At 37.1% G+C, this 27342-nt stretch overlaps 1 protein-coding gene across 1 annotated transcript; it reads left to right on the top strand.

Annotated features, from left to right (window-relative positions):
- Positions 1 to 6653: 6653 nt before the first annotated feature.
- LOC140057711 (uncharacterized) lies at positions 6654 to 7223 on the top strand. The gene has a single exon (XM_072103431.1). It carries the CDS (start codon positions 6654 to 6656, stop codon positions 7221 to 7223), a length of 570 nt encoding a protein of 189 aa, XP_071959532.1.
- Positions 7224 to 27342: the final 20119 nt, after the last annotated feature.

Genomic DNA, 27342 nt, shown 5'->3' with positions numbered 1-27342 from the left:
CATAAAATCGGTGTCGATGTCTGTACGTTAAATCGATGTCGATGCCTGTACGGTAAATCGGGTTCGATGTCTGTACGTAAAAACGTGGTCGATGTCTGTACATCAAAATGGGGGTCGATTTCTCTACGTCAAAAGTAGGTCGATGTCTGTACGTAAAAACAGAGTCGATGTCTGTACGTAAAATCGAAGTCGACGTCGGTACGTAAAAACTAGGTCGATGTCTGTACGTAAAAACAGAGTCGATGTCTGTATGTCAAAACGGGGTCGATGTCTGTATGTCAAAACGGGGTCGATGTCTGTACGTCAAAACTAGGTCGATGTCTGTACGTAAAAACAGGGTTGATGGCTGTACGTAAAATCGGGGTCGGTGTCTGTACGTCAAATCGAGGTTGATGTCTGTACGTAAAAACTGGGTCGATAACTGTACGTAAAATCCGGTCGATGTCTGTACCTAAAATCGGGGTCGATGTCTGTACGTAAAATCGGGGTCGATTTCTGTACGTAAAATCGGGGTCGATTTCTGTACGTAAAAACTTGGTCGATGACTGTACGTAAAATCGGGGTCTATGTATGTGCGTAAAATCGGGGTCGATGTATGTACGTAAAACGGTGTGGCTGTCTGTACGTAAAATCGGGGTCGATGCCTGTACGTAAAAACTGGGTCGATGTATGTAAGTCAAAACGAGGTCGATGTCGGTACGTAAAAACTAGGTCGATGTCTGTTTGTCAAAACGGGGTCGACGTCTGTACGTAAAAACGGGGTTGATGGCTGTACGTAAAATCGGGTCGATGTCTGTACGTAAAATCGGGGTCGATGTCTGTACGTAAAATCGGGGTCGATGTATGTACGTAAAATCAGGGTCGATGTCTGTACGTAAAATCGAGGTTGATGTCTGTACGTAAAAACTTGGTCGATGACTGTACGTAAAATCGGGGTCGATGTATGTACGTAAAATCGGGTTCGATGTATGTACGTTAAATCGGGGTCGATCTCTGTACGTAAAATCGGGGTCGTTGTCTTTACGTAAAATCGCTGTCGATGTATGTACGTCAAAATCGGGTCGATATCTGTACGTTAAAACTAGGTCGATGTCTGTAAGTAAAATCGGGGTCGCTGTCTGTACGTAAAATTGAGGTCGATGTCGGTACGTAAAAACGGGGTCGATGTCTGTATGTAAAATCAGGGTCGATGTCTGTACGTAAAAACTAGGTCGATGTCTATACGTAAAATCGAGGTCGATGTCTGTACGTAAAATCGGGGTCGATGTATGTACATAAAATCGGGATTGATGTCTGTACGTAAAATCGGGGTCGATGTCTGTACGTAAAAACTAGGTCGATGTCTGTTAATAAATACGGGTCGATGTATGTACGTAAAATCGGGGTCGATGTATGTACGTAAAATAGGGGTCGATGTCGGTACGTAAAATCGAGGTTGATGTTTGTACGTCAAAACTGGGTCGATGACTGTACGTAAAATCGGGTCAATGTCTGTACGTAAAATTGGGGTCGATGTCTCTACGTAAAATCGGGGTCGATGTATGTACGTAAAATAGGGATCGATGTCGGTACGTAAAATCGAGGTTGATGTCTGTACGTAAAAACTGGGTCGATGTCTGTACGTAAAATCGGGGTCGATGTATGTACGTAAAATCGGGGTCGATTTCTGTACGTAAAAACTTGGTCGATGACTGTACGTAAAATCGGGGTCTATGTATGTGCGTAAAATCGGGGTCGATGTATGTACGTAAAACGGTGTGGCTGTCTGTACGTAAAATCGGGGTCGATGCCTGTACGTAAAAACTGGGTCGATGTATGTAAGTCAAAACGAGGTCGATGTCGGTACGTAAAAACTAGGTCGATGTCTGTTTGTCAAAACGGGGTCGACGTCTGTACGTAAAAACGGGGTTGATGGCTGTACGTAAAATCGGGTCGATGTCTGTACGTAAAATCGGGGTCGATGTCTGTACGTAAAATCGGGGTCGATGTATGTACGTAAAATCAGGGTCGATGTCTGTACGTAAAATCGAGGTTGATGTCTGTACGTAAAAACTTGGTCGATGACTGTACGTAAAATCGGGGTCGATGTATGTACGTAAAATCGGGTTCGATGTATGTACGTTAAATCGGGGTCGATCTCTGTACGTAAAATCGGGGTCGTTGTCTTTACGTAAAATCGCTGTCGATGTATGTACGTCAAAATCGGGTCGATATCTGTACGTTAAAACTAGGTCGATGTCTGTAAGTAAAATCGGGGTCGCTGTCTGTACGTAAAATTGAGGTCGATGTCGGTACGTAAAAACGGGGTCGATGTCTGTATGTAAAATCAGGGTCGATGTCTGTACGTAAAAACTAGGTCGATGTCTATACGTAAAATCGAGGTCGATGTCTGTACGTAAAATTGGGGTCGATGTATGTACATAAAATCGGGATTGATGTCTGTACGTAAAATCGGGGTCGATGTCTGTACGTAAAAACTAGGTCGATGTCTGTTAATAAATACGGGTCGATGTATGTACGTAAAATCGGGGTCGATGTATGTACGTAAAATAGGGGTCGATGTCGGTACGTAAAATCGAGGTTGATGTTTGTACGTCAAAACTGGGTCGATGACTGTACGTAAAATCGGGTCAATGTCTGTACGTAAAATTGGGGTCGATGTCTCTACGTAAAATCGGGGTCGATGTATGTACGTAAAATAGGGATCGATGTCGGTACGTAAAATCGAGGTTGATGTCTGTACGTAAAAACTGGGTCGATGTCTGTACGTAAAATCGGGGTCGATGTATGTACGTAAAATCGGGGTCAATGTCTGTACGTAAAATCAGGGTCAATGTCTGTACGTAAAATAGGAGTCGATTTATGTACGTAAAATCGGGGTCGATGTCTGTACGTAAAAACTAGATCGATGTCTGTACGTAAAATCGGTGTCGATGTCTGTACGTATAATCGGGGTCGATGTATGTACGTAAAATCGGAGTCGAGGTCTGTACGTAAAATCGAGGTTGATGTTTGTACGTAAAAAATGGGTCGATGACTGTACGTAAAATCGGGTCGATGTATGTACGTAAAATCGGGGTCGATATCTGTACGTCAAAATTAAGTCGATGTCTGTACGTCAAAATTAAGTCGATGTCTGTACGTCAAAACGGGGTTGATGGCTGTACGTAAAATCGTGGTCGCTGTCTGTACGTAAAGTCGAGGTCGATGTCGGTACGTAAAACTAGGTCGATGTCTGTACGTAAAAACTGAGTCGATATCTGTATGTAAAAACGGGGTCGATGTCTGTACGTCAAAACTAGGTCGATGTCTGTATGTAAAATCAGGGTCGATGACTGTACGTAAAAACTAGGTCGATGTCTGTACGTAAAATCATGGTCGATGTTTGTACGTAAAATCGGGGTCGATGTCTGTACGTGAAATCATGGTCGTTGTCTTTGCGTAAAATCAGCGTCGATGTCTGTACATCAAAACTAGGTCGATGTCTGTACGTGAAATCGGGGTCGCTGTCTGTACGTTAAATTGAGGTCGATGACGGTACGTAAAAACTAGGTCGATGTCTGTACGTAAAAATGGGGTCGATGTCTGTACGTAAAATCGGTGTCGATGTATGTACGTAAAAACTAGGTCGATGTCTGTACGTAAAAACGGGGTCGATGTCTGTACTTAAAAACGCGGTCGATGTCGGTACGTAAATTCTGAGTAGATTTCTGTACGTTCCTATTAATCAAATAATCAACACAAAATTTCTTGGTATATTTATTGACGACAGACTTGACTGGAAAGCCCATGTTAATTACCTTTGCAAATTATTATCAAAACATGTTGGCATGATGTATAAATTGAAATCAATATTTCCTCAAAAAGTATTAAATATTTTATATTCTACTCTTATATTATCGTACTTAAATTATGGTGTTCTTGCTTGGGGAAATGCTTCAAAATCAATTATTACTAAAATTTGATTAATCCAGAAACGAGCTGTCAGAATTATCTCAGGGTGCTCACACCCAAGATCTCTTTCAAAAAAATAAAATATTAAAAATTGAGGACCTCTATACATTTAATGTTGGTGTCATCATGTTTCAATTAACCGCTGGACACTTCCCACCCATAATATCATCCAGTAAATTCACTCAAAATAAACAATATCACACTCACCAAACAAGACAAAAAAGATCACCTGCCACTTACTCGATCTAGTCTTAAAATGAACACCCTTGTATACACTGGACCTAAACTCTGGAATTCTCTTCCTTTATCACTTAAAAAATATCATAACTGTGCCTTATTTAAACGTCAATTTAAACTATTATTGGTTGAAGGTTCTTTGTAAGTTCTTTTATTATTTACATATATTTGGATATTTCTTAAATAATTTATATAATCTATTTTTTAACTGATTTTTTAGTTTTAAACATGTTAAACTTATGTGTTAGAGAAAAGATATTAGTTAAATTGTTGTTTTTTTGGAGTTTCTAATTGTGTTATATTATTTATATTTTATTATTTGTTTTGAGGAGCCTATTCACCACAAGTTTTGCTTTCTTTTAGGCCCCTCCACTTTATATTTATATATTTGTAAAGTGAAATAAATAAATGAAACATTGCCGCCAAGCAAAACATGTTGATGCTCAACGCGTGACACACATGGGAAAATCTTTTTACTCACCACATTGACAACCAACCATGATCGAAGGTGAACAATCGGCCCTGGTGCATTTTGGCCAGCATGCCAAAAAAATGTTTGTAAAAGAATGTAGTGGGGAAATGGAGATATTGGAGAAATGTGTTGAGGTACGTAAGGACAACTTTAACACCCGATTCTGCTACTGTCCATAGGTGCTATCTGTAAAACTATAGCAAGTAATACCCGTTGCTGTCTGCTATAAATGCTGTACTTTTAACACACGGTACACTGTCCGTAGCACAGTGTAAGTTGACAATTTACAATGATGTACAACCATAGGCAGGTTTTCGTACTGCCATGCAAGAATGGATAGGTGTTTTCCGCCGCTTTTAGGCCTTCTAGTCAATTATTGTTATTATACGAATTACGTAATTAGTCTAGTAGCTCATCTACCTTTTTAGCAGGGCATAATGAATATTGTAGCTAGGCTAGGCCTACTAGTCTAACGGGAAATCAACCAATTATTTGGTTGGATACGAGTTTAGGGTAGGAAGTTAAGTACGAGTTGGAATGGGTACGAGTCGACCAGGGGTGAATCGACCAGGGTACACCCGGCCGCGATTTTTTTTTTCGTACATAAGTTGGGGACCCCTTAATGAAACGTCACAAAATAAACATGAATAATTCATCAGTTAAATTTTCTTGTTCCGTGTGCACCCAAGTGTATAGCAACAAGAAATGATTACACGACACAACTGCGATACGATTCTAGGCCTATATCTCCGCCGCTGTGGTTGCGGCGTGCGATTTCATAAAAGAATAGCGGCGTTTTGTGTGGATTGTCGAAATAATCAGCCTTTAGTTTATGATAGTGTTTTTAATATAATGTATTACTAAAGAATTACGTGTTAAAATTATAGTTTCTATTAATACTATTAGGCCTAATTATTAGTCTCTAAAGCCCATGTCTATTCTATTAGTCTGTCTGGGTGTGTGTGTAGTTATAGGTATGACACAGTCCGAGTAAAAAGTCAGCAAAATTAAACAATTACATTACACAAAAATACATTTTTTATTCTCGTGGTTCTAATCTTTCCATCTCATGTGCTCATAATGTAACGCGCATTTTTAAAGTTCATTTGAGTACATGCATATTGTTTGATAATAAAATAGCAGAATTAAAAAATTACAGTACACAAATTATACACATTCTTCTTGTGGGTCTAAGCTTTCTATGGGCTATGTCTAATTACTACTTAGTTGAATGTCTTGCCTAGCTGTCGATTAGCCTCGACACATTTTGCATAGGTTAGTGTGTGTGTGAAGAAGAGTGCGCGAAGGCAATCACATGAATTGACCTAGAATCCTAGGCCTAGAAAGAATCGTATCGCAGTTGTAATCACTTGTTGCTATACGATTGGGTACACACGGAACAAAAAATTTAACTAAAGAATTATTCATGTTTACTTATGTACGAAAAAAAAAATCGCCACCCGGCCGCCCTACTAGAGCATAGGCTAAAGGCCTGCAGGAATGGGAAATCTGTCCTAGCTATAGGCATAGGCCTACATTGGGACGCCCAAAAAAGCCATCCTATGAGCATAAAAAGCCATCCTATGAGAGACATTGGGTGAGTGAGCACGTACAACTTTTTTGCTCTCGATTTTCACCTTTCAAAGAGACATTTATCTTTGTTTTTTCCTGATTGTATCATTATCATCGTAAATAGCATCTAGGACTTATCATGTAAACTTTTAAAGATGATGGTCAATGCTCTGTCGGTGTCAATAAGCAGTGAGTATTTTACCCCCATGATACCGCATCTATTGCCATTGGCTCGCCGTTGAAAGCACTGCAAGGTTAACTATTACTGTGCTAGCCATATGCAAATCAAAATCCATCAATAAGGTTTCCAAACATCTGCGTCACTTATGCAAATTAGTAAATTTGGCCGAAATTACCAGCTGTGATTGTGACCTGATATGTAAAACAGTGGTGGTACTGTATAAAAGCAAGTGTAATCATGGCCCCGAAGTTAGATGTTGATAAGCTGAAGAAAGACTTGCTTCAGGAGCTGACTACTTCTATTACTGAGACATTAAACAAAGCATTTGATAAGCTGCAGGAGCAAATCAGTAATATTGAAACCAGATTGGACTATTTAGAACAATATTCACGTCGCAATAACCTTAGATTCTACGGTTTACAGGACTCGACAAAGTCAACTGATGATTTGGTGGCGGAGGTTATTCGCGACAAAATGGGTATCACTTTCAAGTCCGACGATATTGAAGTATCTCATCGAATCGGTCCTATTACTGACAAGCCTAGGCCAATAATTGTTCGGTTCAATTCAATCAGGACCCGTAACAATGTGTTTGCAGCCAAATCCAAACTGAAGGGTATGCCGGTTTATATCTCGGAAGACTTAACAAAAGCAAATTTCAATCTCTTTTGGAAGGTAAGACACCATGATGGAGTTCAACGTGCCTGGACTAACAGATGCAAGATATGGGCCCTGTGTAAAGGTGAAGAAAAACCCAAGCATATCAAGAATGAAAATGATTTTGAACGACTGATTGCTGAACATTAAGAACGTTTAGGCTGTGCGGTGTCATTAACAGTTCGTTTCTTACCGACGGAATATGACCATTATTTGTTGATTTTAGATAGCAAAAACGTGTTCTCTTGTTTTTATTTCAATGTTTACTATGTTCGTTTGGCTAAGTGTTCTCATATGTGCTAGCGTTTTTAAAGTGAGTACTTTACTTATTTTTTTTACTGATAATGGATAATTTATTTATCATAAATTTGGGGCGTAATAATGTTGCTATCAAATTAAGTATTCTAATGTGCATGCTTTTATTGTGCGGCGATATACATCCAAATCCTGGTCCGGAACAGTTTACAGTTTGCCATATTAACATACGTAGTCTAATCGTTCCAGGTAAACTAGCTGAAATTCAACACCTAGCAAATTTAAATAACTATGATATTATTGCTTTAACAGAAACATGGCTAGATCAAACTATCTTGAACCATGACATTTTACTAGACGGTTATCAAGAACCTATTAGAAATGATAGAAACCGCCATGGCGGCGGATGTGCTCTTTACATATCTAATTCTATACACTTAGTTGATTCCCATATTTGTAATGATCTCTTGTCAGATGTGATAAGGTGTGAAATACAAGTTTCAAACTGGACGATTTTGACTTATGTATGTTATAGGCCACCACAAAGTGATGTTCAATCTGATCAGGATCTACTTGACTATTTTCAAAACAGTACTAATAACTTTGTTTTGTCTCGACACAGCTTAACTTTAATGATGGGCGATATGAATGCTCAAAATAACAACTGGTACAATGCTGGAAACACAAATAGATTTGTAAAATCATTTTACGAATTTTTACAACAAAACGGTTTAACTCAACACATCAATATGCCAACACGTTGCATAAAAGACCAACGGTCTTGTATTGACCATATAGTTACTAGTCAAAATGTATATATTAATGATTTTGGTGCATTGTGCCCACTTTTAAATTGTGATCACAGTCCAGTATATGCAAATATTGATATTCGTATCACACGGGACAAGCCATACAATCGTAAAATATATCTTTTTGAAAAAACTGATTTTAATTTATATCGTAATGCTCTTAATTCTGTAAATTGGGAAGAAGTTTATTCATCTTCAAAGGTTGAAGATGTTTGTCATAAATTGGATTGACTTATTTAATAATTGTGTTGATAACTATATATCTAAAATTATAACTGTGCGTCCTAATGACAAGCCTTGGATTAATGCTCATATTAGAACTCTTATTCGCAAAAGAAATCGCGCCCATTCCACTCGAAATAACTCAAATTCGCATATGAAACGTTTTAAGAAAATTCGCGCAAAAGTTGTTAAAGCAATAAGAAAAGCTAAACAAACTTTTTTGGATAAACAATTTGATTTATTAATGAATAAAAACTGTGATTCAAAAACTTGGTGGTCTACCATAAATTCAGTTTGTAATTCCAAACAATATTATAAGATTCCTCCAATCAAATTAAACGATGATGTCCTAACTTTAAATAGTGAGAAAGTTAAAGCGTTTAACAATTATTTTAAATCTCAATCGTTTATTCCTAATCATGATGATTTTCCTTCGGACTTCACATATAGAACTGCATCGAGACTCTCAACTCTCAAATTATCTGTTGATGAGATCATGAAATTATTAACTATGCTGGATAAAAACAAGGCGATGGGACCTGATGAAATTCACAGTATCATACTAAAAGAATCTGCTGAAATTATTGCACCCCATTTGACAAAGCTTTATAACTTCTGCATAAGCCAAGGATATTTTCCTGTGGAATGGAAAAAATCAAATGTCATTCCTCTGCATAAAAAAGGCAATAAATCCCTTATTGAGAACTACCGCCCTATATCCATACTTTCCAACTAGTTTTTGATATAGTATATAAATACTTTGTGGATAATAAACTTCTTACTCAATTCCAATCTGGTTTTACACCAGGTGACTCGACAACGTATCAACTTCTTTATCTTATAGATACATTTAATAGAGCTTTAGATTTAAGGAAAGAAGTAATCTCGGTATTTTTGGATATTTCCAAAGCCTTCCATAAAGTTTGGCATAATGGGATTATATACAAATTAAATCAATATGGAATTAATGGCACTCTTCTAAAATGGTTCCAAAGTTACTTAAACTCACGTGAGCAACGTGTTATTATTGAAGGAACTACCAGTCCTTGGGTGACCATTACAGCAGGAGTACCCCAAGGATCTGTTTTGGGTCCATTTTTATTTATTGTATTCATAAATGATATGGTTGATAATATCAAATCTAATATTAGTTTATATGCAGATGATACTTCGTTATATGATATTTGTACAGATCGTAATATTTCAGAACAAAAATTAAATGGTGATCTTAATGTCATTTATAATTGGGCAAAAAAATGGAAAGTAACATTCAATGCTAACAAAACGAAAGCTATACTGTTTACACGTAAACATTTAGATAACTATGTTAGTTTAAATTTCAATAATGTAAATCTACAATTTGTAAATGATCATAGGCATCTTGGTGTAATGCTTAATGCAAAACTCAAGTGGGATTCCCATATCCAATCTGTAATTAACAAAGCGTCTTTATCTTTAAATATGCTACGTCGTGTCAAACATATTCTACCTCGACAGGCTCTCTGTCACATTTACATATCACACGTTAGACCATTAATGGAATATGCAGCTCCTGTTTGGTGTAATATTCCAGATAAATTAAGTGATGAACTAGAAAATATCCAGATTTCTGCAGGTAGAATATGTACTGGTGCGTGGAATTAAGACAAGAATTAGGCTGGTTATCATTGGAAAAACGTAGAAAATTTCTTAACCTAATACTGTTTTTTAAAATTATTCATAAGTTAACACCAGTGTATCTTTACTCCTTATTTAATTTTTCTGACAATATTGAAGTTTATAACTTGCGTAACATCCGAAATATAATAATTCCATTTTGTAAGACCACATCATATCGTTTATCTTTTGTCCCATCTATTATAACACATTGGAATGAGTTAAATAATGAAATAAAAAATTCCTCATTTCTTGTTGAGTTTAAAAAATTGCTACTGAAATCCAATTTGTTTGAAACAAAAAAACGTTCTTATTATGATACAGGTGATAAGAAGATTAACCAAATTCACACTAGAATCCGACTTGGTTTCAGCTGTCTCAATTCACATTTATTCTTACATGGACTTCGGGACAATCCAAATTGTACTTGTGGCTTTAATGTTGAGAATCCGCTTCATTTCTTATGTTACTGCCCTAATTATAATACACAAAGAGATATTCTACTTGTAAGCGCTAACTCAATTATTGAGGATATCTTAGCCAAGGATTTTTCTTTAACATTTAATTTAACATTTTTAAGTGAAATTTATATTTTTGGTTCCGATCTTCTTTCGAATTGTGAAAATGCTTTATTATTTTATTATGTACAACAATTTCTTGTTAATTCTGGAAGATTTAATTGATGTTTCTGTTAGTTGTTTTAAAATGTTGTAATTGTTAATCTGAGGCGCCTTGAAGCTAAGATGGTTTCATCTTGTAAGGCGCCTCTGTGTAATATACTGAATAAAAAAAAAAAAAAAGGCCTCGTAGAGCCAGACGTGTTAGCATATACTACACAGTACTAATACGTCTACCATTTATTATAGTTCCATGGTACTACGTATCACTACTATCTACTAGGCCTAAGCCTAGGACTAGGTCTAGTAGGCTAGGGTAGGGTTCCAGTAATTTCGGTCGCGTTTTTTTCAGAAGGGCATGTGAGAGGTGAGGTAGGTTAGCCCAGCTAGGCTAAACTAACATGTAAGTAGTATTCTACTATGGGATGGGAACGAGTTGGCATGGGGGTACGGGTTGATCTTTATCCGTACCCATGTCAACTCGTACCAAACTTGGCTAACTCGTACCCAAATAATTGGTCAACTCATACCAATAGCTTTATAGCTTTATTGATAGCTGGGTTCAAATCTAGGTTGGGACGGTTTTTTTCTCATTCTAAAACCGATTTCCTTATAATAATAAAATAATATCAACCTATGAATTTAACTGTAATATTGTATTGTATACATAATATTAGTAATAGTAATTCCCATTGCATTTATTATTATTATATATTTTACGGTTACCCCTTAATTATACTATAGTATAACTTCCTTGTTATATTTTACAATATTTTCTTTATAATTCAACAATTTTATTTTCACAGCACAAATTATCAAACTGAATCATCACACACCAAAACTCATGAAATCTCTAGTGTATTTCTCAAAGCTAATCCAGCTACATGGTATTGCCTTGAGGCTAAACTACACTGTATACTGGGCACTACCATCATTCCTGGCCCGTCAACCTGGACCACATTATGGTCCAACACAGTCGTGTACTACTGATTCCAAATAGTGAATTACATCCTGTGGACAAGGATTTATTTGCACTTATGCTTGTTTCCTCCAACATACAGAGTACGTAGGGCTTTTAATTTGCTTTTATACCTGTTAATTAAAAAATCGTTTATGCCGATTGTTGCATAGAAATCAAAGTTAGACTGTAAATACTGGGATTATCACCCTAAATTTTCTTTTTAATTTAACAATTGTATATTTCACAGCCAGAAAAAAGCATACAGAGTTTTTTTTATTCATAACTGTTGAATTGCATCCCAATACATGGTACCTATTGGTATTATATCTATAAATGTAAAGTACTCTCTTATAAATAGATGTATCTCTCCAAACTACTCCAAATACCTAATCTAATAATAGTACTATTAGCATACTACTGCACACTTTGTAGACAAGAAATAAGTTGTATCCTCCTAGAGGACTTATGTTAGTACTGTACAGTCGATCGTCCTCTCACTGGTCTGGTCAACATAATCTATGCCTTGATTATTACAGTAATTAAAGTACATTATTACAGAGATTTTTTTTTTCAGAAATCAAAGTTATGTGTATAGAAAGCAGTACTCATATTAAAAACTAAGCAGGTTGTACTCTTGAACGCAAACTGGCAGGGACATTTTGAATATTTTTATTTGGATAGACCTCCATGTAAATTCATTAAAGGCTATATGATTATTTTATATTTTGATATGTGATAGTAGAAAATCATTGTGTACAATGAGGACTATGAATCTGATATTTACTTGCATTCTCATCTTTTTAACATTTTATTTATAATGCTGGTAATGAATTTACTATTGAAAAAGTCATGTGTCCACTTATCTCAAATTGTGGCACACCTCTAACCTTGGTAGAACTGACTGTGTTCTATATGAGTACATTTAAATTGCCATATACAGTAGTAGTGTTTCCACTATACTTCAACCTGGTAATTGAATACATTTCATCGTGGTAAAATTATCACCTTTAACATGAAGTGTCCTCCTGAAACATGTATTGGTACTGTACTTCATCTACTATCCATTTAATTACTTAATACTAATTTGGGTGATTTATGTCTAACTTCAGGAATGATCTGAGGCTAGAAGAACGAATTTCTGCACATATAATTTATATAAAAAATAAACCAATGTTTTCCTAAAAATTTAACCCCTAGGTTGATAACTAACAAAGAAATTATCGAAAATTTTTTCTGCGGGGGACCATCGGAATTTTATTGAAAAATGGAAACAATTTAATTTAATTTAATTTAATAGTATAAATAGTTTTGTAGTAAGTAACGGCCTTGTGAAAAACACCAATATGGTGATTCAAGTGTTGCATCCGTTTTTAAATAAAGTTGTTATTATAATTTCCACTTTTTAAAATTCAAAAATTATGCTATAATATTGCCATTTATGCAAATATATTGTGCTAACATCATCTTATAGAGCCATAGTAAAAATGGAAAAATTTTCCACTTTTTAAAATTCAATAATTATGCTATAATATTGCCATTTATGCACATATTGTGTTAACATCATCTTATAGAGCCATAGTAACTAGTTACATCAAAAAATTAAAGTGTCGAAATTCGGCAATTTTCGAAAATTTTTTCTGCGGGGGACCAGTGGAATTTTATTGATAAATGGAAACAATTTCCACTTTTTAAAATTAAAAAATTATGCTATAATATTGCCATTTTTGCAAATATATTGTGCTAACATTATTTTATAGAGCCATAGTAACTAGTTATGTCAAAAAATAAAAGGTTTGAAATTTTTCCATTTTTGCGAAAATTTCCCTGCGGGGGACCATAGGAATTTTTTCGAAAAATGTCCAATATTTCCTCTTTTTAAAATTCAATAATTATGCTATTATATTGGCATTTATGCAGATATATTGTGTTAGCATCATCTTATAGAGCCATCGTAACTAGTTATGTCAACAAATAAAAGGGTCGAAATTTGGCGATTTTTCGAAAATTTCGCTGCGGGGGACCATAGGATTTTTTTTTTCGAAAAATTGTCAAAATTTCCATTGTTTAAAATTAAAAAAGTATGCTATAATATTGCCATTTATGCAAATATATTGTGCTAACATCATCTTATAGAGCCATAGTAAAAATGGAAAAATTTTCCATTTTTTAAAATTCAATAATTATGCTATAATATTGCCATTTATGCACATATTGTGTTAACATCATCTTATATAGCCATAGTAACTAGTTACATCAAAAAATAAAAGTGTCGAAATTCGGCAATTTTCGAAAATTTTTTCTGCGGGGGACCAGTGGAATTTTATTGAAAAATGGAAACAATTTCCACTTTTTAAAATTCAAAAATGATGCTATAATATTTCCATTTTTGCAAATATATTGTGCTAACATTATTTTATAGAGCCATAGTAACTAGTTATGTCAAAAAATAAAAGGTTTGAAATTTGGCCATTTTTGCGAAAATTTCCCTGCGGAAGGAATTTTTTCGAAAAATTGTCAAAATGTCCACTTTTTAAAATTCAATAATTATGCTATAATATTGGCATTTATGCAAATATATTGGGTTAGCATCATCTTATAGAGCCATCGTATCTAGTTATGTAAAAAAATAAAAGGGTCGAAATTTGGCGATTTTTTGAAAATTTCGCTGCGGGAGACCATAGGATTTTTTTTCTAAAAATGGTCAAAATTTCCATTCTATAAAATTAAAAAATTATTATGTGAAAAGTTTCATCAAAATGCTCAAAATGGTCTAAAACGGTTTCTAATGTGATTTTAGCACTTTGATGTTTTTGTGTAACCAAGTTTCATCGAAATGCACAAAATTGTCTAAAACGTCTCCAAATGCGATTTGAAGGTATCCTTAGCACTTTGGTGTTTTTATGTTAACAAGTTCTTTCGAAAACCACAAAATGGTCTAAAACGTCTCCAAATGCTATTTGAAGCTATTCTAGGCACTTTGGTGTTTTTATGTTAACAAGTTTTTTTCGAAATGCACAAAATGGTCTAAAACGTCTTCAAATGCGATTTGAATCTATTCTGTACACTTTGATGTTTTGTGTGAAAAAGTTTTATTGAAATGCTGAAAATGGTCTAAAACGTTTTCAAATACCATATTAAGCTATTTTGTGCTCTTTGATGTTTTGTGTGAAAAGTTTTATCGAAATGCTCAAAATGGTCTAAAACGGTGTCTAATGTGATTTTAAGCACTTTGATGTTTTTGTGTAACCAAGTTTCATCGAAATGCACAAAATGGTCTAAGACGTCTCCAAATGCGATTTGAAGCTATTCTAAGCACTTTGGTGTTTTTATGTTAAACAGTTTTTCGAAATGCACAAAATGGTCTAAAACGTTTCCAAATGCGATTTGAAGCTATTCTGTACACTTTGATGTTTTTATGTTAACATGTTTTTTCGAAAATCACAAAATGGTCTAAAACGTCTCCAAATGCGATTTAAAGCTATTCTGTACACTTTGATGTTTTGTGTGAGAAATCGGGGTCGTTGTCTTTGCGTAAAATCGGTGTCGATGTCTGTACGTCAAAACGGGTTCGATGTCTGTACGTAAAATCGGAGTCGCTGTCTGTACGTAAAATCGGGGTCGATGTCTTTACATAAGAACGGAGTCGATGTCTGTTTGTAAAAACGGGGTCGATGTCGGTACGTTAAACGGAGTCGATGTATGTACGTAAAAACTAGGTCGATGTCTGTACGTAAATACGGGGTCGATGTCTGTACGTCAAATCGGGGTCGACGTCTTGCGTAAAATCGGTGTCGATGTCTGTACGTCAAAACGGGGTCGATATATGTCCGTCAAAACTAGGTCGATGTAAAATCGGGGTCGATGTCTTTACGTAAGAACGGAGTCGATGTCTGTACGTAAAAACGGGGTCGATGTCGGTACGTTAAACGGAGTCAATGTATGTACGTAAAAACTAGGTCGATGTCTGTACGTAAATACGGGGTCGATGTCTGTACGTCAAATCGGGGTCGACGTCTTGCGTATAATCGGTGTCGATGTCTTACGTCAAAACGGGGTCGTTTTACCCAGACGAATCCAAATGATATTCAAAAGAAACGAAAATACTACCCATAATCTTCGAAATATTTGTAGCGTAAAACAACCATACTCTACAGTGGGAAAGCCACTTCGCGTTTTGACCGTTAAATCGTGTAAAATCGACTTACTTCCGCATTGACGATTTTGAAGCGCCACCTATCGTTGAAAACTGAAACCACGATTTTTCGTCGCCTAGCAAATAAGTGCTGTTTTATTTTAAGCTCTCATGAATATTTAAGAACCGCCCAACATTACCTATTATGGTAAAAGCATTTCCTAATAAGTATAATTGAATAACCAATCGGTTTCCTTCAAAGAAACCGAAGCTAATACAATACATTCGGCGACTGAAGTCGGGACTCGTGAAATTTATAAATGTGGTACGATTTGACTACTGTTTTGTTGTCCATTTTCTGAATAGTCGGAGGTGCATCCCAACAAATTAAAAAAATTATAATCAATTGTTTTATCAAGAATAATATTAGTTTAATCGAGTATGATATATTTCTATCCTGTTCAAAATGTGTTGGTGTATTCTCAGGCCTCGAAAGGTAGGTACATTTTCTAGCTGTGAGCGTGGTTTCGGCAACGCGAGACACGTGTGTCAGTATAGGCGATAGCGAGACGTGTTTTGTACTGTGTTGATGCTGATCCGATAGTCGTTAAGTTGTACTGATTACGAGTATCATTGGTCCTGGCCGGCCTAGCCTGGTGATCTGATCCCCCCCAAAAATACTTTTTTTCAATCAGTATTAATATTATTATTTTATTTTTCATTTATTATTTGATTTATTAGGCTCAATAGATGCCTAGCTAGGCTACTAGTAGGCCTAGATTATATAAATAATAATAGTAAATACTGTAATTTAATTAATAAAATACAGCTTCCATTTGCCTTACTTTTATGTCATCATATAATATTATAATTATATATACAACCAGACATTAACATTTTTTTTTAAATAATATTTATTATTTTTTCTGACACTTTCAGGAATCGTTGATGATGCAGAGTTCTTTGTCTTTGTGACTTCAAACTGAAAGTGAAGTGGATACTATAATTTAATTATTTAAAACAAAATGTTGAATTACAAATATATAATAATATGTATGTTGTTTGCAGAGGATTTAGATGAATTACAATACAAATAGTTATGTTGAATGCAAACCTACTACACTATACTCTGTAAATTATGTTATTGTCATGTGGTAGACCTTAAAAATTGAATATTTATTGTATGTTAGGCCTATTTTATATTTTATTAATAGTAATACTGTATTAGTTTAATATTACTATTAATTTATATTTAATACAGTACTAGTTTGTAGGCTACATGTTTTTACCCCAAAAAAATGAATAAATAATTTGTTATTCAATCTAATTGCTTGTTTGTTCATCAATAACAAAACAATTGTAAGCAAGTATATAACAGTTCTTGTTAGCCGCTTATTTCAGGTCATATTATTAATATTAGCTAGGCCCGACGCGCCCGATCACAACGTCACTAAGTGACTTTCCGCCCCTGGAACAATCGCTCGCTAATAGGGCTAGGCCTCGGACTCGTATAAAAGCTATTATAATAGTTATAAACAAGTAATAATATACGTTGTATTGGAATGTATTTATTTATATGAATTCTTATACGCGGACAATTATAAACATCGCGTATATCGTTCGCTATAAATAAATTCATAAACACGATGACGATGTGTTTACAAAATGGCGGTTTCGCTAGTTTTCGATGGAACAAATAGTGGTACCTTTAGTTTGAATAGTCGGAGCTGCATCCCAACCACCGAATTTTGTATCTTAATATCGTATTCTGTAGATTATTAATTTTTCTAACAGGGATTTTAAATTCAGGACTGTTCAATTTTTCTAAATATTTTATTTTAATGATTTTCTAGGGTACAATTTCGGAAAAAAGACATTGGTTGATTTTGCCGTTAAATTACAGATTATCGTTTTGTTCAAATACATTTAATTTTACATGACAATATATTAAAACCATTTATGAATTTATTTCACTAACAACATTTTTCCGATAATCAACTAAATTTACAAATATTGTGTTTTTCCAACACCCTAAAACTTAGCAATTTTGAACTAAATTAGAAAAGTAGGGCGCCCTCTCCGAGTCGAAATTTGACACGATTTGTCGACTGGCTGTCCCACTGTCTAGGTTAACGTCTGGTCAACATTTTATCAGTATTCACGGACCGAAACTATGGAACGAGCTCTGTAGAAATCAATTAGATATTGTTAACAAAAATTATAAAATACTAAAAAAATATGTAAAAAGAGACATTTTATCGAATTACAGAACTTAAAATGCTTCACTCATAAAATATAGATGCATATATTATGCATTTGTGTTGGTATGTACGAGTGTACACACATAGCCTGTTTATATTATATGTATTCATACTTTTGCTATAATATATATAGAAAGAATCCACATGTACTGGAAGTAATAAACTGAATATCTTCTTTTTTAAGACAAAATGTATAAATAATCATGTTAGAAAAACAGTATCGCTTTTTGATGATGAACAACTCTAAAATGTATATAGGAAATGTTTTTTTTTATATTTTGTATCTATTATGTTGTGTTTATTGTTTTATGTAAAAGGGTCCTGCGAAAACAGAAGTGTAAACTTCTCTATGCAGGATCCTTGCCATCATTTATGCTATGAAACTGTATTTATAAACGATGAGTAAATAAATGTGAATTGAATTGAATTGAATTGAATATATGTCCGTCAAAACTAGGTCGATGTAAAATCGGGGTCACTGTCTGTACGTAAAAACTAGGTCGATCTCTGTACGTAAAAACTAGGTCGATCTCTGTACGTAAAAAACAAGATCGATGTCTGTATGTAAAGACGGGGTCGATGTCTGTACGTCAAAACTAGGTCGATATCTGTACGTAAAATTAGGGTCGATATCTGTACGTAAAACCGATGTCGATGTCTGTAGGTAGAAACTAAGTCGATGTCTGTAGGTCAAAACTAGGTCGATGTCTGTATGTAAAATCATTGTCGATGTCTGTACATAAAATCGGGGTAGATGTCTCTACGTTAAATCGTGGTCGATTTATGTACGTAAAAGCGGGATCGATGTCTGCACGTAAAAACGGGTTCGATATCTGTACGTTAAATCAAGGTCGATGTCTATACGTAAAATCGGGGTCGATGTCTGTACGTAAAATCGGGGTACATTTCTGTATGTAAAATCAGGGTCGATGTCTGTACGTAAAAACGGAGTCGATGTCTGTAGTTCAAAACTAGGTCGATGTCTGTACGTAAAAATGAGGTCGATGTCTGTACGAAAAAACTGGGTCGATATCTGTACGTAAAATCGGGGTCGATGTATGTACGTAAAAAGGCAGTCGATGTCTGTAGTTCAAAGCTAGTTCGATGTCTGTACGTAAAATCGGGGTCGATGTCTGCACGTAAAATCGAGGTCGATGTCGGTACGTAAAAACTAGGTCGATGTCTGTACGTAAAAACTAGGCCGATGTCTGTACGTACAAACTAGGTCGATGTCTGTACGTACGTAAAAACTAGTTCGATGTCTGTACATAAAATCGGGGTCGATGTCTTCTGTACGTCAAAACTAGGTCGATGAATGTATGTAAAATCAGGGTCGATGCTGTACGTAAAAACTAAGTCGATGTCTGTACCTAAAATCGGGGTCGATGTCTGGACGTAAAATCGGGGTCGATGTCTGTATGTCAAATCGGGGTCGATGTATGTACGTAAAATTGGTGTCGATGTATGTACGTAAAATCGAGGTTAATGTCTGTACGTAAAAACTGGGTCGATGTCTGTACGTAAATACGGGGTCGATGTCTGAACGTCAAATCGGGGTCGACGTCTTGCGTATAATCGGTGTCGATGTCTGTACGTCAAAACGGGGTCGATATATGTCCGTCAAAACTAGGTCGATGTAAAATCGGGGTCGATGTCTTTACGTAAGAACGGAGTCGATGTCTGTACGTAAAAACAGGGTCGATGTCGGTACGTTAAACGGAGTGGATGTATGTACGTCAAAACTAGGTCGATGTCTGTACGTAAATACGGGGTCGATGTCTGTACGTCAAATCGGGGTCGACGTCTTGCGTAAAATCGGTGTCGATGTCTGTACTTCAAAACGGGGTCGATATATGTCCGTCAAAACTAGGTCGATGTAAAATCGGGGTCACTGTCTGTACGTAAAATCAGGGGTCGATGTCGGTACGTAAAAACTACATCGATCTCTGTACGTAAAAAACAAGATCGATGTCTGTATGTAAAGACGGGGTCGATGTCTGTACGTCAAAACTAAGTCGATGTCTGTATGTAAAATTAGGGTCGATATCTGTACGTAAAACCGGTGTCGATGTCTATACGTAAAACCGATGTCGATGTCTGTAGGTCAAAACTAAGTCGATGTCTGTAGGTCAAAACTAGGTCGATGTCTGTATGTAAAATCATTGTCGATGTCTGTACATAAAATCGGGGTCGATGTCTCTACGTTAAATCGTGGTCGATTTATGTACGTAAAAGCGGGATCGATGTCTGCACGTAAAAACGGGTTCGATGTCTGTACGTTAAATCATGGTCGATATCTATACGTAAAATCGGGGTCGATGTCTGTACGTAAAATCGGGGTACATTTCTGTATGTAAAATCAGGGTCGATGTCTGTACATAAAAACGGAGTCGATGTCTGTAGTTCAAAACTAGGTCGATGTCTTTACGTAAAAATGAGGTCGATGTCTGTAAGAAAAAACTGGGTCGATATCTGTACGTAAAATCGGGGTCGATGTATGTACGTAAAAAGGCAGTCGATGTCTGTAGTTCAAAGCTAGTTCGATGTCTGTACGTAAAATCGGGGTCGATGTCTGCACGTAAAATCGAGGTCGATGTCGGTACGTAAAAACTAGGTCGATGTCTGTACGTAAAAACTAGGCCGATGTCTGTACGTACAAACTAGGTCGATGTATGTACGTACGTAAAAACTAGTTCGATGTCTGTACATAAAATCGGGGTCGATGTCTGTACGTCAAAACTAGGTCGATGAATGTATGTAAAATCAGGGTCGATGCTGTACGTAAAAACTAAGTCGATGTCTGTACCTAAAATCGGGGTCGATGTCTGTACGTAAAATCGGGGTCGATGTCTGTATGTCAAATCGGGGTCGATGTATATACGTAAAATTAGTGTCGATGTATGTACGTAAAATCGAGGTTAATGTCTGTACGTAAAAACTGGGTCGATGACCTTACTTAAAATCAGGGTCGATGTATGTACGTAAAATCGGGGTCGATGTCTATACCTAAAATCGGGGTCAATGTATGTACGTAAAATCGGGGTCGATGTATGTACGTAAAATCGGGGTACATGTCTATACGTAAAATCAGGATCGATGTCGATGTCTGTAGTTCAAAACTAGGTCGATGTCTGTACGTCAAAACGGGGTCGATGTCTGCACGTAAAAACGGGGTCGATGTCTGTACGTAAAAACGTGGTCGATGTCTGTACGTAAAAACTGGGTCGATGTCTGTACGAAAAATCGGGGTCCATATCTGTACGTAAAGTCGGGGTCGCTGTCATTGCATAAAAACTATGTCGAGGTCTGTAAGTAAAAACTAGGCCGATGTCTGTACGTAAAAACTAGGTGGATGTCTGTACGTAAAAACTAGGTCGATGTCTGTATATAAAATCCGCGTCGATGTCGGTACGTTAAAACTGGGTTGATGTCTGTACGTAAAATCGGGGTCCATATCTGTACGTAAAGTCGGGGTCGCTGTCATTGCATAAAAACTATGTCGAGGTCTGTAAGTAAAAACTAGGCCGATGTCGGTACATAAATACGAGATCGATGTCTGTACGTAAATAGGGGATCGGTGTCTGTTCGTGAAATCGGGGTCGATGTCTGTACGTCAAAACTAGGTCGACGTCTGTACGTAAAATCGGGGTCGATGTCTGTACCTAAAATCGAGGTCGATGTATGTACGTAAAATCAGGGTCAATGTCTGTACGTAAAATTTGGGTCGATGTCTGTACCTAAAATCGAGGTCGATGTATGTACGTAAAATCAGGGTCAAGGTCTGTACGTAAAATCGAGGTTGATGTCGGTACGTCAAAACTAGGTCGATGTCTGTATGTAAAATCAGGGTGGATGTCTTTACGTAAAAACTAGGTCGATGTCTGTACGTAAAATAGGAGTCGATGACTGTACGTAAAATCGGGTCAATGTATGTACGTAAAATTGGAGTCGATGTATGTACGTAAAATCGGGATCGATATATGTACCTTAAATCAGGGTCGATGTTTGTACGTAGAAACAAGGTCGATGTCTGTAAGTAAATACGGGATCGATGTCTGTACGTAAATGCGGGATCGATGTCTATTCGTGAAATCGGGGTCGTTGTCTTTGCGTAAAATTGGTGTCGATGTCTGTACGTCAAAATGGGGTAGATATCTGTACGTCAAAACTAGGTCGATGTCTGTACGTAAAATCGGGGTCGTTGTCTGTATGTAAAATAGGAGTCGATGTATGTATGTAAAATCGGGGTCGATGTATGTACGTAAAATCGGGGTCAATGTCTGTACGTAAAATCGAGGTTGATGTCTGTACGTAAAAACTGGGTCAATGACTGTACGTAAAATCGGGTCGATGTATGTACGTAAAATCGGTGTCGATGTCTGTACGTAAAATCGGGGTAGATGTATGTACGTAAAATCGGGGTCGATGTTTGTACGTAGAAACTAGGTCGATGTCTGTAAGTAAATACGGGATCGATGTCTGTATGTAAAAACATGGTCGATGTCGGTACGTAAAATCGTGGTCGATGTCTGTACGTAAAATCGGGGTCGTTGTCTGTATGTAAAATCGAGGTCGATGTCGGTACGTAAAAACTAGGTCGATGTCTGTACGTAAAAGCGGAGTCGATATCTGTATGTAATAAGGGGGTCGATGTCTGTACGTAAAAAGAGGTCGATGTCTGTACGTAAAATAGGAGTCGATGACTGTACGTAAAATCGGGTCAATGTATGTACAGTATGTAAAATCGGAGTCGATGTATGTAAAATCGAGATCGATATATGTACGTTAAATCGGGGTCGATGTTTGTACGTAGAAACAAGGTCGATGTCTGTAAGTAAATACGGGATCGATGTATGTACGTAAATACGGGATCGATGTCTATTCGTGAAATCGGGGTCGTTGTCTTTGCGTAAAATCGGGGTCGATGTCTGTACGTAAAAACTAGGTCGATGTCTGTTAATAAATACGGGTCGATGTATGTACGTAAAATCGGGGTCGATGTATGTACGTAAAATAGGGATCGATGTCTGTATGTAAAATCAGGGTGGATGTCTTTACGTAAAAACTAGGTCGATGTCTGTACGTAAAATAGGAGTCGATGACTGTACGTAAAATCGGGTCAATGTATGTACGTAAAATTGGAGTCGATGTATGTACGTAAAATCGGGATCGATATATGTACCTTAAATCAGGGTCGATGTTTGTACGTAGAAACAAGGTCGATGTCTGTAAGTAAATACGGGATCGATGTCTGTACGTAAATACGGGATCGATGTCTATTCGTGAAATCGGGGTCGTTGTCTTTGCGTAAAATTGGTGTCGATGTCTGTACGTCAAAATGGGGTAGATATCTGTACGTCAAAACTAGGTCGATGTCTGTACGTAAAATCGGGGTCGTTGTCTGTATGTAAAATAGGAGTCGATGTATGTATGTAAAATCGAGGTCGATGTATGTACGTAAAATCGGGGTCAATGTCTGTACGTAAAATCGAGGTTGATGTCTGTACGTAAAAACTGGGTCAATGACTGTACGTAAAATCGGGTCGATGTATGTACGTAAAATCGGTGTCGATGTCTGTACGTAAAATCGTGGTAGATGTATGTACGTAAAATCGGGGTCGATGTTTGTACGTAGAAACTAGGTCGATGTCTGTAAGTAAATACGGGATCGATGTCTGTATGTAAAAACATGGTCGATGTCGGTACGTAAAATCGTGGTCAATGTCTGTACGTAAAATCGGGGTCGTTGTCTGTATGTAAAATCGAGGTCGATGTCGGTACGTAAAAACTAGGTCGATGTCTGTACGTAAAAGCGGAGTCGATATCTGTATGTAATAAGGGGGTCGATGTCTGTACGTAAAAAGAGGTCGATGTCTGTACGTAAAATAGGAGTCGAAGACTGTACGTAAAATCGGGTCAATGAATGTACAGTATGTAAAATCGGAGTCGATGTATGTACGTAAAATCGAGATCGATATATGTACGTTAAATCGGGGTCGATGTTTGTACGTAGAAACAAGGTCGATGTCTGTAAGTAAATACGGGATCGATGTCTGTACGTAAATACGGGATCGATGTCTATTCGTGAAATCGGGGTCGTTGTCTTTGCGTAAAATTGGTGTCGATGTCTGTACGTCAAAACGGGATAGATATCTGTACTTCAAAACTAGGTCGATGTCTGTACGTAAAATCGGGGTCGTTGTCTGTATGTAAAATAGGTGTCGATGTATGTATGTAAAATCGGGGTCGATGTATGTACGTAAAATCGGGGTCAATGTCTGTACGTAAAATCGAGGTTGATGTCTGTACGTAAAAACGGGGTCGATGACTGTACGTAAAATTGGGGTCGATGTCTGTACGTGAAATCGGGATCGTTGTCTTTGCGTAAAATCGGTGTCGATATCTTTACATAAAAACGGAGTCGATGTCTGTACGTAAAAACGGGGTCGATGTTGGTACGTTAAACGGAGTCGATGTATGTACGTAAAAACTAGGTCAATGTCTGTACGTAAAATCGGGGTCGATGTCTGTACCTAAAATCGAGGTCGATGTATGTACGTAAAATCAGGGTCAATGTCTGTACGTACAATTTGGGTCGATGTCTGTACCTAAAATCGAGGTCGATGTATGTACGTAAAATCAGGGTCAATGTCTGTACGTAAAATCGAGGTTGATGTCGGTACGTCAAAACTAGGTCGATGTCTGTATGTAAAATCAGGGTGGATGTCTTTACGTAAAAACTAGGTCGATGTCTGTACGTAAAATAGGAGTCGATGACTGTACTTAAAATCGGGTCAATGTATGTACGTAAAATTGGAGTCGATGTATGTACGTAAAATCGGGATCGATATATGTACCTTAAATCAGGGTCGATGTTTGTACGTAGAAACAAGGTCGATGTCTGTAAGTAAATACGGGATCGATGTCTGTACGTAAATGCGGGATCGATGTCTATTCGTGAAATCGGGGTCGTTGTCTTTGCGTAAAATTGGTGTCGATGTCTGTACGTCAAAATGGGGTAGATATCTGTACGTCAAAACTAGGTCGATGTCTGTACGTAAAATCGGGGTCGTTGTCTGTATGTAAAATAGGAGTCGATGTATGTATGTAAAATCGGGGTCGATGTATGTACGTAAAATCGGGGTCAATGTCTGTACGTAAAATCGAGGTTGATGTCTGTACGTAAAAACTGGGTCAATGACTGTACGTAAAATCGGGTCGATGTATGTACGTAAAATCGGTGTCGATGTCTGTACGTAAAATCGGGGTAGATGTATGTACGTAAAATCGGGGTCGATGTTTGTACGTAGAAACTAGGTCGATGTCTGTAAGTAAATACGGGATCGATGTCTGTATGTAAAAACATGGTCGATGTCGGTACGTAAAATCGTGGTCGATGTCTGTACGTAAAATCGGGGTCGTTGTCTGTATGTAAAATCGAGGTCGATGTCGGTACGTAAAAACTAGGTCGATGTCTGTACGTAAAAGCGGAGTCGATATCTGTATGTAATAAGGGGGTCGATGTCTGTACGTAAAAAGAGGTCGATGTCTGTACGTAAAATAGGAGTCGATGACTGTACGTAAAATCGGGTCAATGTATGTACAGTATGTAAAATCGGAGTCGATGTATGTAAAATCGAGATCGATATATGTACGTTAAATCGGGGTCGATGTTTGTACGTAGAAACAAGGTCGATGTCTGTAAGTAAATACGGGATCGATGTATGTACGTAAATACGGGATCGATGTCTATTCGTGAAATCGGGGTCGTTGTCTTTGCGTAAAATCGGGGTCGATGTCTGTACGTAAAAACTAGGTCGATGTCTGTTAATAAATACGGGTCGATGTATGTACGTAAAATCGGGGTCGATGTATGTACGTAAAATAGGGATCGATGTCTGTATGTAAAATCAGGGTGGATGTCTTTACGTAAAAACTAGGTCGATGTCTGTACGTAAAATAGGAGTCGATGACTGTACGTAAAATCGGGTCAATGTATGTACGTAAAATTGGAGTCGATGTATGTACGTAAAATCGGGATCGATATATGTACCTTAAATCAGGGTCGATGTTTGTACGTAGAAACAAGGTCGATGTCTGTAAGTAAATACGGGATCGATGTCTGTACGTAAATACGGGATCGATGTCTATTCGTGAAATCGGGGTCGTTGTCTTTGCGTAAAATTGGTGTCGATGTCTGTACGTCAAAATGGGGTAGATATCTGTACGTCAAAACTAGGTCGATGTCTGTACGTAAAATCGGGGTCGTTGTCTGTATGTAAAATAGGAGTCGATGTATGTATGTAAAATCGAGGTCGATGTATGTACGTAAAATCGGGGTCAATGTCTGTACGTAAAATCGAGGTTGATGTCTGTACGTAAAAACTGGGTCAATGACTGTACGTAAAATCGGGTCGATGTATGTACGTAAAATCGGTGTCGATGTCTGTACGTAAAATCGTGGTAGATGTATGTACGTAAAATCGGGGTCGATGTTTGTACGTAGAAACTAGGTCGATGTCTGTAAGTAAATACGGGATCGATGTCTGTATGTAAAAACATGGTCGATGTCGGTACGTAAAATCGTGGTCAATGTCTGTACGTAAAATCGGGGTCGTTGTCTGTATGTAAAATCGAGGTCGATGTCGGTACGTAAAAACTAGGTCGATGTCTGTACGTAAAAGCGGAGTCGATATCTGTATGTAATAAGGGGGTCGATGTCTGTACGTAAAAAGAGGTCGATGTCTGTACGTAAAATAGGAGTCGAAGACTGTACGTAAAATCGGGTCAATGAATGTACAGTATGTAAAATCGGAGTCGATGTATGTACGTAAAATCGAGATCGATATATGTACGTTAAATCGGGGTCGATGTTTGTACGTAGAAACAAGGTCGATGTCTGTAAGTAAATACGGGATCGATGTCTGTACGTAAATACGGGATCGATGTCTATTCGTGAAATCGGGGTCGTTGTCTTTGCGTAAAATTGGTGTCGATGTCTGTACGTCAAAACGGGATAGATATCTGTACGTCAAAACTAGGTCGATGTCTGTACGTAAAATCGGGGTCGTTGTCTGTATGTAAAATAGGTGTCGATGTATGTATGTAAAATCGGGGTCGATGTATGTACGTAAAATCGGGGTCAATGTCTGTACGTAAAATCGAGGTTGATGTCTGTACGTAAAAACGGGGTCGATGACTGTACGTAAAATTGGGGTCGATGTCTGTATGTGAAATCGGGATCGTTGTCTTTGCGTAAAATCGGTGTCGATATCTTTACATAAAAACGGAGTCGATGTCTGTACGTAAAAACGGGGTCGATGTTGGTACGTTAAACGGAGTCGATGTATGTACGT

The sequence above is a fragment of the Antedon mediterranea genome, chromosome 8 (genome assembly GCF_964355755.1).
Source record: "Antedon mediterranea chromosome 8, ecAntMedi1.1, whole genome shotgun sequence".
Lineage (NCBI taxonomy): Eukaryota > Metazoa > Echinodermata > Crinoidea > Comatulida > Antedonidae > Antedon > Antedon mediterranea.
The sequence above is the reverse complement of the archived record's forward strand: the minus strand, read 5'-3'. Positions and strand labels throughout refer to the sequence as shown.